Source organism: Dipodomys ordii, unplaced genomic scaffold (genome assembly GCF_000151885.1).
Source record: "Dipodomys ordii isolate 6190 unplaced genomic scaffold, Dord_2.0 Scaffold97, whole genome shotgun sequence".
Lineage (NCBI taxonomy): Eukaryota > Metazoa > Chordata > Mammalia > Rodentia > Heteromyidae > Dipodomys > Dipodomys ordii.
Genome location: NW_012267313.1, coordinates 4,677,211 through 4,693,263, shown reverse-complemented (window position 1 = coordinate 4,693,263; position 16,053 = coordinate 4,677,211). Strand labels below are relative to the sequence as shown.

General features: G+C 39.9%; 1 protein-coding gene across 1 annotated transcript in view; it reads right to left on the bottom strand.

The window, feature by feature from the left end:
• The window catches only part of Smlr1 (small leucine-rich protein 1), a 70,040-nt gene extending 62,171 nt beyond the window's left edge, over nucleotides 1–7,869 (bottom strand). Inside the window, 2 exon segments of the mRNA XM_013026780.1 lie at nucleotides 6,404–6,550; nucleotides 7,738–7,869. Of these exon segments, the coding sequence (XP_012882234.1) occupies nucleotides 6,404–6,550; nucleotides 7,738–7,869 (279 nt within the window).
• Between the last annotated feature and the right edge of the window lie 8,184 nt (nucleotides 7,870–16,053).

Below are 16,053 nucleotides of genomic sequence, written 5' to 3'. Positions count from 1 at the left end.
AGCTGGGATGGCAGGCATGAATGGCCATACTGAGCTATTGGTTGAGGTAACTTTTCACTCTGGCTGGCCTTAAATTACTATCCTTCTGATTTCGGCATCCTGAGTAGCTAGGTTATTTTCATGACAACAACTGAAACATCACAGTATGAAAATAAATTTAAGTGAGAGGAAAGAACAATATGCATATTTTGCCAATAAATGGACCCCAAAATATTTAAATGAGATGCCTCCATTGGGCTTGCTCAGAACCAGTAGCAATGTGTGTGTGGTGGGAACTCTCAGGCCGGACCCGCTGAGTGAGGTAACATCTGTCTGCTGGTGGTCTCACAATGTTGCTCTGGGGTTCTGAAATTTGCATTTCTCTTGATGCTGATGTGTATCATGGAAAACATAACTGCTATAACTTTGAAGCAACTTAAACAATTATTGGTTCAAAAGAATTATCCTCAAAAATGTGACTTGCAAAAAAGCATCCTGGGCTAAGCGGTGATACAATTATCTGTTGCCTTAGTAACTTGCAATATGAGTTTAACTCAGGGAATTAAAGCAATCAGAAAATGTTGGCGATATTAGAATACAGAAAGACACATATACCACCACTGCCATGCAGTAACCTCAAGAGGAAACTCATAATAAGCATTTCAAGAAGCCAAGTGCATACTGTTTTGTTTTGCAAATGTAGCACTGTAGCTTGATTCAAGAATGACTGAGAATTTAGAGTAAGGCCTGTCTGTTTTCTGCCTTATCTAGAAGTTAAGAAAGAAGAGCCTCTCAAATGTTATGTTTCATGCCTTCACAGAAGGCATCACGATACCAAAGGAGAGAGAATTACAGTGCCATTAAAGACCATGAGAAAAAGAAGTGAGAGCTTAACTTTAACAAACAGAATAAAATTCAGAAGTGTTCTGCACTCTTGTTGTCTAAAATACCAATAGAATTTATGCTGTGAGTCTGTGGTTATATATACACATAATCACAAGACTCAGGACCTACAATGAGTCAGTCGTGAAGATGCCTATGCTTTCTCTGGTTCAAGATTTTACTAGCAAAGTGCCATTTAGAAGCTCCCTCTAGTATCATGCTCCCAAAGCCTTAAAATAACAACAACAAAAAATATTATCCTCTTAAGACTCTGAGAATCCTTTTGGAGGAAGAGATGAAATATGACAGGGTAAGCCTGGACCAGGCATTTAAGTCTGAAAAGTTTTAATACTCTGTCTGATTTATATTGTTACAACAAAAGAAATTCAGGATATCCTACTCAGGGTATGCTACTCTGGCATAAGGATTATTTTAGACTGGAAACACTTAAAATGGTTGTAGAAAAGCTTTCTTGGAGCTTTCCTTATTTGACTAAAAGCAGAAACCCCTGGAAAAACTGCCATGATTTCTCTGTTCTGGGGTATTTTTAAAGCTATGAAAGTAATGAAATTAGCACTGAGATGGACCTGCACAAACAAAGCTTGCTAGCAAGAAGACCAGGTTCTCTCCATGTGTTTACCTTCCCCTGTTCAGTTCCTACCAAGTCTCAAAACATTTCTCTTTTCCGTATGTCTCTATAATGTATCATTCTTTGTTTAAAAGCGCATATAAACCCCTGGGTCTGTCTGCTTCACTTCTTCACTAGGAAAGCTTCTGTGACACATGAAAACACCAAACCAAATTAAAAAAAAATGTTCCTGTATTCTGTCTTGGATCAATCTAATTCACTAGAGGGCAGGGAGAAAAGAGTTCTTCTCCCCAGTGATTGGTATTATACCAAAATTTTACTTTCTAGGACATTTGAGAGTGAAGACAGGAATAAAGGTCTGTCAGTATTGTATTTTCAAATCTGGAAGTTGGATTTTGGAGGGGAGATTTTGTGGGCACAACAAGGAAATGATAAGGAAAAAGACTGGGAGAAAGAGAGTTCCACTCTTCTTCCTTATGCCTCCCTCTGCCCCTCCCCCCACTTGCCTCTGGCCTTACCTAGAGGAACATAGAAGAGTCTGGTTCTGAGAGGTATTTCAACTTCTGAAATGCCAAAGAGAAATAGGCAATATGGAAGAGAGAATTCATAGGCAACTCTCTCCTGATCTTGAGTCTGATTCCGTTTCCCCAGGCCCTAGGGGAGGGGGGTCCTGAGGATGGGGGTGCCTGAGGCAAACCTGGAAGGAAGGATTGGTAGGCACTTCCTGGTTCTCCTCTCCTCTTCCTTTCAAGAAAGACCTTAACTACACAGAGTTTTTCCTCATTTATTTAGAACTCAAACATAATCTGTCCTTCAGGTCTACCCAGAGCTTTCAGTGTGATCTACTTGTTAACCAAACCAAACCAAAACAAAAAAACCTATGTGAGAGGCTGGGAAGGTGGCTCAGTGGTAGAGCGCTTGCCTTGTAAGCACGAGGCCCTGAGTTCGATTCCTCAGTACCACATAAGCAGAAAAAGCCAGAAGTGGCTCTGTGGCTCAAGTGGTAGAGTGCTAGCTTTGAGCTGAAGAGCTGAGGGACAGCGCCCAGGCCCAGAGTTCAGGCCCCACGACTGGCAACAAAACAAAACAAAACAAAAACCGATGTTAACAGCTTTTAGTGCCATTTACTGAGGGCCAGTAGAGTGCCAAACACCACCCCAGTATTCTCTTTTGCATTCTTATTTTTTGTATCTTTTAAGTCTAGCATCCATATATTAGAGAAACTATGTAAGTGACCCTTATCTTTCTGAACCTGGATTACTTCATATAATATAGTTTCTAGTTCATCCATTTCCCTATAAAGGATGTAATTTCATTCTTTCTTATGGTTGAATAATACTCTATTGTTCATATATACGTGTGTATATATGTATATATATGCATACATATGTATATACACACATATACATTGTCTTTTTTTTTTGTCGGTTGTGGGGCTTGAGTTCTGGGCCTGGGCACTGTCCCTCAGCTTTTCAGCTCAAGGCTAGCACTCTACCACTTGAGCTACAGCACCACTTCCAGCTTCTTTCTGCTTATGTGGTGCTGAGGAGTCGAACCCAGGGCTTCATGCATACAAGGTAAGCACTCTACCACTGAGCCACCTTCCCAGACCATATGTTGTCTTTTCCAGCAAGAAAAAGTTTACTTCTGTCACTGTGTTTATATTTTCTTGATCCATTCATCAACTGTAGGACATCTGGACTCTTTCCATAGGTTGGTTACTATGAATAGTGCTGTAATGAATATGGTTGTGCTTGGTGTGTGTCTTCTCAATTAGAGATTATGTGTTGATCCAGGCTGTTGTTAGCTGGCACAGACAGAGCCCAGTACCTACATACAAGGCAGAGCAATGCTGTTTTCTCTGCCCCCACCTCTACCCCCCCATTGAGACATAAAAGCATTGCATTTGGAATATTGTAGGCTTCACCATGGGGCTCAGAGAGATGTGTTGTACAGCTGACTATAGCCCCCTAGTTCCTACAGTAGCAAATCAATTCATCATAAGACATGCTACTTGGATTTCAGAGTAGACAGAGAGGTAAGAATGGTACAGTTTCTATCAAATTCATTTCCTCAGATCCATTCTTTACCATCAAATCTAAGGGCTCTCCCCCAGGGTTACAGTAACAATGATATGGTGGCTTAAAGGGAATTTGATGAAACACTGAAACTCATTTCTCTAATGGGAGACAAAAGTGATTTATGAGCATTTCCCCCTTTATTCCTCCTGGCTCTTTATACTATATGTAGAGTAGCCTGAAGGGCACATTTTTCTTTTCTACCATCTGTTTCTTTCTCCATTTTCCTCATGGCCTCTATCCAGTAGGGAACTTAAAATTTTGCCAACTAAAAATCATTTGGTTTGACAGCACATCTGATTGATGGATAACTCTGTATCTTTTCCTAGTTAATTTGGAAATATCATTTACACCAATCTATGTCATACAACCATTCTATATCTGACATTAATGCAAGAAATACAAGTTGAATGATGTCTCAATTGCAAGCTCACTCAAGAAATGCAAATTAAATGAATGAATGAATGGTGCCAGTTAGTGTAATTAAATTGTTTTTCTTCCATTGTTTAGCTGAGATTCGGAGAATGCAATTTCAGTGTTCAATAGTGACAAGTGTAGAAAGACTGGCAATTTGGTATGATGGGTAGGGGGATCTGAGGGCATCTAGGGGAAACATAAACTACAGTGGGTTGTAGGAGATGGTGAGGCTCTACTCTGAAAGAGAGATAAGCAGGGGAAAAGGAAGAGAAGAAGGAGAAGAATTGCTTGGCCACCACCCAAGTTGATTGCTGTGCTGATAATGTCTTCCCATCTCTTCCAAGCCATGGGTGCTGCAGCATTAGTATGCTTTCAGAACCTGGAAGAGAGAGGGGATATTGGAATAGAGAGATGGAGGGTCCTTCACTGCAAAATATAATCGATGCTTAGGGCAGATGCTTGTCCTAGATATGCAGATGACCTGGACTCTTGATTGATACTTGGCTTGATCAGGTGCAACTTCAATCTCTAATAGCATCCCAACAAAACACAACTTAGAGAACAAGCAGGCTTCTTCCTTAGCAAGCAGGCATCAGTTGGCAATGGAGGGAGTCCTAAGGAAACAATTTTGTTGTTTGGTAGTAGAGAAGACGTATTCTCTCATTTTAGATGAGGATGATGTAGTTTCGTCTGCATTTAGGACTGAGTGGGCCTTCACACTTAAAAAATATAGAAATAAAAGTTGTAATTGATTTGTAGAATGAGGATGCAAGTAACAGTAACTTCGTCTTATGTTTCTTGAGCTTTTTCTAACTGGGCAAATATGTAACACTACAGATGTCAGTCTCCCCTTCAAAAACAAAACAAAGCACGTTTTAGCTCTATAAACTTAGGTTATATAGCTGTTTGGCAGTACAACCGTTACTAGAAGCTAAATGCTGTCTTTCTCACCCCAGCTTCTTTCTTCTGATCTATAGTCCATGGACACAATAAGGAAGAAGACAAATAACACAGCTTTTTAAAAAGTCATCCAACAAGGGGTGCCACAGATCAAGATTAGTTGTATTCATAAGTTGAATTGAAACCATGTTGTACAATGATGTAAAGATGATACTAATAATAAAAGAATTCATCCAAGTTTAAAAAAATCATCAGAGAAAGACATTATTGAATCCTCAGACTAAGTATAAATATAGGGTGAAGATAGCAAGAAAAAAAGCAATTATTTAAAGAAACCAGGAATTCCAACATTTAACATTATACAAAATTTTTATTTATTTATTTAGCCAGTCCTGGGGCCTGAACTCTGGGCCTGGGTGCTATCTCTCAGCTCTTCAGCTCAAGGCTAGCACTCTACCACTTGATCCACAGGGCTACTTCTGGCTTTTTCTGCTATGGTGGTGCTGAGGAATCGAACCCAGGGCCTCATGCATGCAAGACAAGAACTCTACTACTAACACACCTTCCCAGCCCTACACAAAAATTTTTGAAAGGGTGAAATTCATAAGAAATCTTGATAAGATTACTCACTTTGATATCAGGGCACATTCATAATGAAGGGACTAGAAAAAGACCTTTGAAAAAACCATGGGCATAAAATTTAAAATTTTATTACATATTGAAATAAAAGATTCCTCATGTTCATTTTAATGAAGATATTGGAGTAGACACTTCTACTAAAAGTATTTATTAAAATAAACAAACAAATAAAAAGAAAGGTCATACCAGGGATTCCCAGTCAGCTTGGTATCTTCTTTTAGTAAGCACTAAAATTATAGTTTGGGATAAAATCCTAAAGGTTAAGCATGCATTCAGAATTATGAGTCTGCTTTCTGAATTGCTGCTTTAATACAGTGGACTTCTCCTAGGGAAATAATTGGCGATTTTCTTCTGTGCCTCACTAATAAATAATCTACATATCATATTACCAAGTGTACTGTTCATGTTATATTCATAAAATCCAACAGTGTAGGTACTTGATTACTTTTGCTAAAATAATGGAACAGGAAGAGGTTTAACTGAGGCAGAGGTACCCTCCTGGACTCATATAAACAAACCGAAATCTAAGCTCTCAGAATGGAGTGGCTCCTCTCAAGTGGCCACCTAAGCATCAAATATAACATCAGGGACTTTCCACTCGATTAGTCCAAAAAAAGAGGTAACAGCTCAAACGTTAACCAATCAAATAACTACTTTGTTATTGCATTCACCCTTTAAAATTCATACTTCGAAATTTCTCCTGTGGAGCCCAAGCTAATAATGATTTCGTTGCATGAATCATTATGCAAATAAACTTAAGAAGGTTAATGTACCTCCTTTGTCTTTTGATACTTCTCTCATTGGCCAGTTCAGCAGTCATGGACTGAGGACATGAGGGGTAACCACATCATTTGCTGGGCTCAGAAAAAAAAAAGAAAATGTGGGTGGTGTCAGGTTGGACACATCCATTGGAGGATACCTGCATGGAGCGAGCAGTGAAAAGATGAGTTGGGAGAATGAGATGGTGATAGAGAGAGGAGCCATCAGCATCCTTGAGTGTGAGGATGAGTCTAGTGAAGCAGTACAGCCTGCAAGGGGAGCCCACAAAGATTCTGGGAGGGAGAAACTGTGAGGTGTGAGTGGTACACTTTGAGAAGTCAAAGAAGCTAGGAGGAAGTGCCCAACTTTGGCCTCCTGCTAAGAGGGTTGGCCAGGTGATCCTGAGCAAGTGTCCTTGGATTTGGCAGCACTGACATTGTCATGGATCTTGACAAGTGTGGTTGCAACAAAGCAACAAGGCCTGAAGTTGTTGTTTTTTTTTTTTGAGGGGGGTAGTGGTGGTCATGGGGCTTGAACTTGGCCTGGGTGCTGCCCCTCAGCTCTTCAGCTCAAGGCTAGTGCTCTACCTCTTGAACCACAGTGCCACTTCTGGTTTTCTGGTGGTTTATTGGAGATAAGAGCCTCATGGACTTTGCTGCCTGGGCTGGCATTGAACTGTGATTCTCATATCTCTGCCTCCTGAGTTGCTAGGATTACAGGCGTGAGCCATCAGTGCCTGGCTTGAGGGCTGAAGTTTGACTGAGAATGGATGAATTCTGAAAAACTAAGTTTTTCATGTTAGTTTTCCATGTGTTGTAAAGTCAATTCAGTCGGCAAGATACAAAGAAGTCACATTTTGAGAGGTTGAATTGAGAGTCTTTTAGAAAGTCAACATCTACCGCTAGGCTCCTGTCACAAAGACAACTCCAATACACTTTTAACACTGTTAGAAAATGGGGTCATAAAAGCCAGAGAGGAAAGATAGAGCAGAAAAACAATACCAACAAACCAGATCAGCTCCAGTGGAGAGCTGAAGTGGGACGCCATGTTGACTGGAGGAGAGCCAGGGGACAGGAGACAGGACAGGAACATGGAGACATGTGGCATGGCGTAGTGGCGCCTGAGCTGGTTTGGGCTCATATAGTGTCAGGTCACAGGAAACTCGAGGCAAGTTCAAGGCACAGGACTGATGTGTCCAGTAACCTGTAGTCCAAGTCCCTGCCCCTGCCTCTCGGAATTCAGGCCCATCCATCACCTGGGAGGTGGGATTTCCCCTTTCTCCACCATGAAGACAACATGGCGCCAGTTAGACTCAGCATCTGCACTTCACATTGCTGTGCAAAACTGGCTAGGATAAACAACTTATGAAGAAATGTGTGTTTTGGCTCATGGCTCAAGAGTTTCAGTCCATAGTCTCTTGGCCTCATTGTTTCTTAGCATTTAGTTAGGCAGAACATCATGGCAGGAAATGCAGGATGGAGCAAAGCTACTCACCTCTTTTTCTGGGAAACAGAAAAAGGAAGGAGTTGGGGGCAAAATATACCCTTCAAAAGCAGGCTCCCAAACAACCTCCTTCTGCTGAGGAGGTCCATCTCCCAAAGTTGCTACAATCTCCCTCCAGTCCATTAAGGTATTGAAAACCATAAATAGATTAACCAGTTCATAAAGCCAGAACGCTCATCATCCAATCATCTCTCAAAGGTTCCGCCTCTGAACACTGCCTTGTTGGAGACCAAACCTTCAACATAGAAGCTTTCAAGGGACATGTAGAATAGGTACTTTGAAAGCACTTTTGCTGAAAAGTTCTGTCTCTTCCTTTGGGCCCACAAGGTAACTAAAAGCTGGATAAAGCCTTGCATCTGTCTCTTCATTTTCTATCTGTCTGCTTTATTATGGGCTAGATTCCTGTTTAACTTTGCACAAAGGTGTTTCATTCATTCAAGCAGTGACTAAGAACTAGTGATATCTAACCTATTTTATCCCCCTCAGGGTGGAAAGCACGAAGATAAGAGATTTTTTTTAACCATGTCCTCTTTTGAACAATTGTGAAGTCACCAGAAGTCTGTCATTATTGTTCTAAACCTACAGTCATGATGGACGCTGGTTGGCAGACAGAGATATATCACCTCATGATAACTTTATCCACACAGCACCCCCAAACCACACAGCTGTCACCTCATGGGAACCAGTTTGTTCCCTCAAGTGACAAAGACTTCCTGAGCCATCCTGAAGAACTAGAATTGAGATAAGGACCACCGCTTGTGCTCACTGCCTAATTATGTATACCTCTCACCTCTGGCCCTAATTCTTCCTCTACTTAAAGGTAAAGCTCCCATCTACCATTACTTTTTGCCACTAATCTGGGGGCGGGTAACTAGGCCTGATGTATTGGACTCTCCAGAGTTGAAACTCTGGCCTAAGACTCTAGTTATTATTTTAGATCCAAACTGTAACAGAAAGGTAGGAGAGGGGGTGCAGTTGGGAGGAGCTGAGGGAGGAGGGGAGGAGCCAGAGTAGACAGTAGTGTTACTAAGCAAGGATCCTGGAGAGCTTTGATAGAAGTCTCTCCACAAAATCTGTGGATAGAAGAAGAAAGATGATGGAGACCATTGTTCTTAACTGGAAATTTGTAGGGCTTTGATTCTCCAACCCAAATCTACCTCTAAAGTATAAATCTAACCATGTGACTCCTTCTTACACTCTTTTCACATTTCCTGTCATCCTCCATGTACATTCCCCTCTTTGTCTCTGCTCAGCTCTCCACTTTAGGTGAACAACATACTCTTGGGTCTTCTCTGTTCTCTGGATTCCTAGTCCTCTTTCAGATCTCAACTTAAGTACCACTTCCTACTGGAGACCTACACTCTAACTTTAACCTGTAACTCATTCTACTTTAACTATTTGATTATTTACTTACTGTTTTCGTCTAGACTGTAAGTCCATAGCAGGAAAGTATTTGTTTACCTTGGTAGGGTGTACTTCCAGAGTCAAGTGCACACAGTACCTTATAAGATTCTCCATGCTTCTCTGCTCTCCAGGTTTTTATCTGGCATTAGTGTGTTCAGACAGCCTTTTGCTTTCCCTGGGAGTCAGACTAGGGGATAAATATAGACTCTGGAGCCAGATTTTCTGCCTTCAATTGCTACCATACATTAAGTCTGTGAGCTTGTGCAATTTAGGCAATGATTCCATGCCATGCTTCCTTTTCCATAGAAGGAAAAATTAAACCAACTCTATCTCATCTGGTGGTTATTGGAATTAAATGAGTTTTAAAAGGTATAAAACACTGGACCACTTATTTTCAATATTTTAAAGGCATTTCCCCATCAAAATAATCATTCATAGCTTTTGTTTTGAAAGGAGAAAATAATTTGAAAACCCCCACCAATAACCTTCAGAAATGTCTTGTGGATTTATCAAGTTTTAGCGGAATAAGAAATACTTCTATAAGGAAAAAAATATGTGTCTAAAATACAAGGCAAAATTAGCAGTGTCATTATAAGCTTGTTATTCTATTTAAAGAATTTAGTGTTATTATAAAAGTAATGATAGAGGGGTTACAGTTACATAATCTGGTAAAGAGTACATGTCTTTTTGGACAATGTCATCCCTTCCTCTGTTCTCTCCCAGATTTTCCTTCCCACCCTTACCCACAAGTTATATGGTTCGTTTTCAATGAAGTGTCTTTTGAGTACTACTGCTGCATTTGTTATTCTATTATTGATGTAATTACTATGGATTTTGAGTATGAAAAGCATGTTTACACAGAAAATTAGCTGGGAAGGATTTTTAAAATTAATTCTCTTTCATATTCACTCTCTCAAATTATGCCACAGCCCTCAGAGTAATGTTAGCTTGTTTCTTATCACACATTGAATTCATAGCACTTCAGGGGAAATTGGGAAAAGAAAACATTCAGCAATGATGAAAAAAAAAGTAGACAACCTGGTCACAATTTATTGTTAGCTGAAAAAGACCACTCTTACCAACTGCAGCATAAAAATATACTATTCTGATTATTTCCTGTGTTTATATTTAGGATTTAAGTGATCTTTGCTTTTCAATTTCATCTTCTTATCCATCTAAAACCTTTAAATATTTAATAGCATAAGAATCTGTGAATCCCTTTGTAAAAATGAAAATTCTAAGAAATGTAGTGGGTCTTTACAAATGGATGTTTTCCTGCTTAAGAAACTAGAAGTAAATATAGCTGGATTTTAGAAAGCACTTGGCAGAGACCCTGGCTCTTTGTGTTAGCATTACTAAAGCCCTGGGTAGACTGAGCTTAGTGCATTTTGTGTCCTTAGTTCCTACCTCCTAGTTATGTTGGTAGCTCCATTACTATTTCTTATATTGGACTAACTCAAAACTTAATAGATGTGATATAATAATGTTGCCTGTTAAGGGAATTGTTTTTGGTAAAATGGAAAAAATGGGTTGAAAACTACTTATGTATTAATTAGAAAATCTTCTGTACATGTAAAATTTTTACCTTTTAAGAAGTAAAAAGGAAAGAGTAATATTTTATATATGATTTGGTAAATGTTGGCTATCTATGTAATTAATAACATTGAAATTCATTGGTTTATAATAATGACCTAGCATTGTAGCTTACATCTCTTGAATTGACTGGGCTTGGATGATCTTGCCTGGGCTTGCTCATATGTCTGAGCTGCGTTTGGTTAAAGCCTCTTATTGGGTCTTTTTTTATTTCATCTGTCTCTTCTACTGGAAGCACAGGAGGCTGTCAGCTATGACGACCTGATTTATAATTTTTCTGACCTTACACTGATATGAAAGTAATATGTATTCCATAAAACCTACAGTTTTAGATGTTGATTTTTTCCTCCAGGTTAGTGACACTCTCAAGATGCTGGGTGGTAGCAGTGAGCTCCAGCTTCCAGTCAACTACAGGGTCCCAAGGAGGAGCAATGCAGGGCAACATATTGCTAACCCATAATATTCAAGTGGTCAGGTGTATGAGTTACCTTTTCTATCTTTGATAGCTTCAATTCCCATTGTAAGTGGAAAAGTATATAGCATAGCTCAGGTGTACTCTTTCATGGTGACAGCAACAGCTCTGGAGAAGAAGACATTTGCATAGGTTACTTACTGGCAAATCACCATGCTGAACTTGGGGTCTAGGGTCTGGGAAGTACCGTGTATACTTTTGTGGGAAGAATGAGTTTCCTGAAAAAAATGTGTAGCTATATGGGGAAATGAAAAAGTAAGCCTATTAACCTAATCTGCCACATTCTAATTTAGAGGCCATGGAGGTGAAATTACTAAATGTCTGAAGAAACTATACATTTTCATCATTATTCTATCGATAAGTGTCCACTACACAGGGGATAATTTCGTTGAGAATCAACTGTGTTTGCTCTTGGTTGCCAAATAAACTTTTAAGTAGTCCAGTGGCTCATTTAGTGTTCACCTCTCCACTATTGTAGGATAAGTGAAATCTGACCCAAAGAGTTTCACCATAAATGTATATCATGTATTTTGTTTGGCTGTTTTATTTCTAGAGATAAGGTCTGAGACAGCCCAACTTTTTATCAGCATTAGTATCTCAGGCTCATAACTTTCTGTGTATTGTTCACTTCCTCTTTTTTCTCTTTGTGCCAGTATTGTGGTTTGAACACAGGCCCTGAGCATTGTCCCTTAGCATTTTCATTCAAGACTGGCTCTCTACCACTTGAGCAACAGCTCCACTTCCATCATTTTTATGGTTCATTTGTGATAAGGGTTTAATGGACTTTCTGGCATAAGAGAGAGTAGCTAGGAGTACAGGTGTGAGCCACTGGTATCTGGCTTCTACCTCTTCTGGTATTATAAACCCTTTTAACTTTTCTCTCTCTCTCTCTCTATATATATCTGTATCTCCATATAGATATATAGATATTATTTTAAAGATACTGTGCAGAGGGGTTACAGTTACATGAGTAAGGCAATGAGTACATTTCCTATCAAGCATTATTACCCCTTGCTTTGTTTTTCCCCTACCATCCCTTCCCTCCCAACCTCCCCAACTTCTCCCTCCCCTGGCCTGATGCTGTAAAGTTCATTTATAACACAGTGTCTTGTACATCTCATTGTTACAATGGGTCAAACTGTATCCCTATTTAAACATTTTGTTATTTCCCTTCCCCTCCCCAGATTAGAAAAATGTATACACAAGATGCAGAGCAATGACATCAAATACAGTGGAAATAGGGTTATACCATGGGGGAAGAACATACAAAAGAAACAACAAAAAATCACAAAGTACATTAAAAACAATAGCAACAACGATAAAACCTCTTGTGTCCCTATCTTGGGATTCATTTCTCTTAGCATCCTCTTATATGGTATATGTATATAGTTTTTGACCTTTTCTGCTTGTCCTATACATATACTAGTTACTGCAAATAAGGGAAACAATAGGACCTATGTTTCTTTCACATTTTCTTGATCCATTCATCTACTGAGGGGCATTTGGGTTGGTTCCATATCTTAGCTATAGTGAATAATGCTGTAATAAACATAGTTGTGCTGGTAGCTTTAGTGTGGCCTTGTTTGTGATCATTTGGGTAAATGCCCAAAAGTGGGATTGCTGGGTCATAGGGGGGCTCTATGTGGAGTCTTTTGAGGAACCTCCATACTGCTTTCTAAAGTGGTTGAACAAGTTTACACTCCCACCAACAATGAAGTAGTCCCCTCCAGCATCTGTTGTTATTAGAGTTCTTGATTATAGCCATTCTAACTAGGGTGAGGTGGAATCGTAATGTTGTTTTGATTTACATTTCTTTTATGGCTAGAGAGGTTGAGTATTTTTTCACGTGTCTATTGACCATCCTTCTTTCCTCTTCAGAGAAGTTTCTCTTTAAGTCTTTAGCCCACTTATTTATTAGGCAGTTGTTTCTTTGAGGATTTGTTGTTGGGGAATTTATTTTTTGAGTTCTAAGTATATTTTAGATATGAGGCCCTTTTCTGTTTTATGGGTAGTGAAGATCTTCTCTCAGTCCATAGGCTTTCTATTGATCTTGCTAGCTATGTCCTTTGCCATGCAGAAGCTCTTCAGTTTCATGCAATCCCATTTGTCCAACCTTTCTTTGATTTGTTGTGTTTCTGTGTCTCTATTAAGAAAATTTTGGCCTGTGCCAAGGAGACCTAGGGTTTCTCCTATTCCTTCCTGTAATGTTTTCAGGCTGTTTACTTTGACTTCGAGGTCTTTGATCCATTTGGAGTTGATTCTGGTGCAGGGTGATATAAAAGGATCTAGCTTTAGTTTTCTACAGGTGTTTAACCAATTTTGCCAGCATCATTTACTGAAGAGGCTGTCTTTCTTCCATTCTACTTTTTAGCTCCCTTATCGAAGATTAGATGGCTATAGGTCTGCGGGTTCATTTCTGGGTTTTCAGTTCTATTTCCATTGGCCTTCAGGTCTGTTCTTATGCCAGTACCAAGCTGTTTTGATTACCATGGCTTTGTATTAGAGTTTGAAATTTGGTATTATATTCCTCCAGCACTGTTCTTTCAACTAAGTATTGTTTTTGCTATTCAGGGTCTTTTATTGTTCCATATGAATTTTTGGATTCCTTCTTCTATTTCCTTGAAGAATGACCTTGGGATATTGATAGGCATCACATTGAATTTGTAGATAGCCTTTGGAAGTATTGCCATTTTCACAATGTTAATCCTGCCAATCCAGGAGCATGAGAGTTTTTCCCACTTCCTTAGTTCTGCTTTAATTTCCTCTTTTAGATTTTTAAAGTTTTCATCATAGAGGTGCTTCACTTCTTTAGTTAACTCCTAGGTATTTTATTTTTTATGGAGCTATTACAAAAGGAGTTGCTTTCCCTATTTCACCTGCACTCTTCTCATTATTGGCTTACAGAAAAGCCATTTTTTTTAGTGCAAATTCTTTTTTTTTTAATTGTGAAAATACCATATAGAGGGGTTACAATTACATGGGCAAAGATCAATAGAAAGCCTATGGATTGGGAGAAGATCTTCACTAGCCATACAACGGACAAAGGTCTCATATCTAAAATATACTTAGAACTCAAAAAATTAAATCCCCCAACAACAAATCCTCAAAGAAACAACTGCCCAATAAATAAGTGGGCTAAAGACTTAAAGAGAAACTTCTCTGAAGAGGAAAGAAGGATGGCCAATAGACACATGAAGAAATGCTCAACCTCTCTAGCCATAAAAGAAATGCAAATCAAAACAACACTGAGATACCACCTCACCCCAGTTAAAATGGCTATAATCAAGAATTCTAATAACAACAGATGCTGGAGGGGATGTGGACAGAAGGGAACCTTACTGCATTGTTGGTGGGAGTGTAAACTTGTTCAACCACTTTGGAAAGCAGTATGGAGGTTCCTCAAAAGACTCCACATAGAGCTCCCCTATGACCCAGCAATCCCACTTTTGGGCATTTACACAAATGATCACAAACAAGACCATACTAAAGCTACCAGCACAAATATGTGTATTGCAGCATTATTTACCATAGCTAAGATATGGAACCAACCCAGATGCCCCTCAGTAGATGAATGGGTCAAGAAAATGTGTTATATATATATGCCATTGATTTTTTTGAGGGTTAATTTTATACCCTGCTACTTTGCCAAAGTTTTGGATCAGCTTGAGTAACTTGGGAGTGGAGTCCATGAGATTCTTTAAATACAAGATCATGTCATCTGCAAAGAGGGAGAGTTTTACTTCATCTTTCCCTACTTGGATCCCCTTTAGGTTTCATCTTGTCTTATTACTCTAGATAGGCATTCTGTTACTAAATTGAAGAGAAGTGGAGAAAGTGGACATCCTTGTCTTGTTTCTGAATTTAGAGTAAATGGCTTTAGCTTTTCGCCATTAAGTATAATGCTGGCTGTAGATTTGTCATACACAGCCTTTCTTATATTGAGGAATGTTCCACGGATTTCTAGTTTTTTCAGAGCTTTCAACATAAAGGAGTGTTGGATCTTGTCAAATTTTTTTTCTGCATCTATTGAGATAATCATGTAGTTTGTATCCTTGCTCTTGTTGATGTGATGAATTATATGAATTGATTTGTGTCTATTGAATCAGCTTTGCATCCCTGAAATGAATCCTGTTTGAGCGTGGTGTCTGAGTTTTTGATGAGTTGTTGGAGCTCCTGTGAGGGAGCTAGGTTGTGGGGAAGGCTGTGGCCTGTCAGCAGTCAGTAACCTTACCCTGATGTGCTAGCTCCTGAGAGACTCAAGCTGCCCAGCCTGGAGCCATTCTCAGGATTTATTTTTACTGAGTTCCCAACTGTTTTTCTTTTACCCTCCAGCAGCTGGAGTTGCTGTCTGGTGCTGCAGAGGGGTGGGGCAGCCTCTGGCTCTGTTACTCACTGAGGATAGCGCCCCACCCTTGTGGAGCTGCCTCTCCTGGAGATGGGCAACTTTCCCTAGGGGTGGAGCTTGAGCCCCTCAGGTCAGGTTCCTTTAACATGTTGAAAGGCTCCTATTGTCTTCTTTCAAGGCCTAAGTTATGTGCCAGCTGCTCCTGCCCAGTCTTGGTCAGTATTCTCAGGTGTATGGTACTCATGTCTTTCCCTTGGTTTTGGTCTGCGACTATCTGTGGTCAGCAGGGTGAAGAGATCCCCTCCTTGTCAGTTCTTTCTTGCTGGCAGTGAGTAGAACCGGCGGCTTGCACACATCACCTCTGACACCTTTGTCCTGGGCACTCTTGGTTGATATGGTGGCCGTGGCAGCAGCCCCCCCTCCCCGCTGCCACTGCCACCACAGACACTGGTGAGTGCTTGAATCTGTCTCCATAACCAGGCTGCTGGAATTT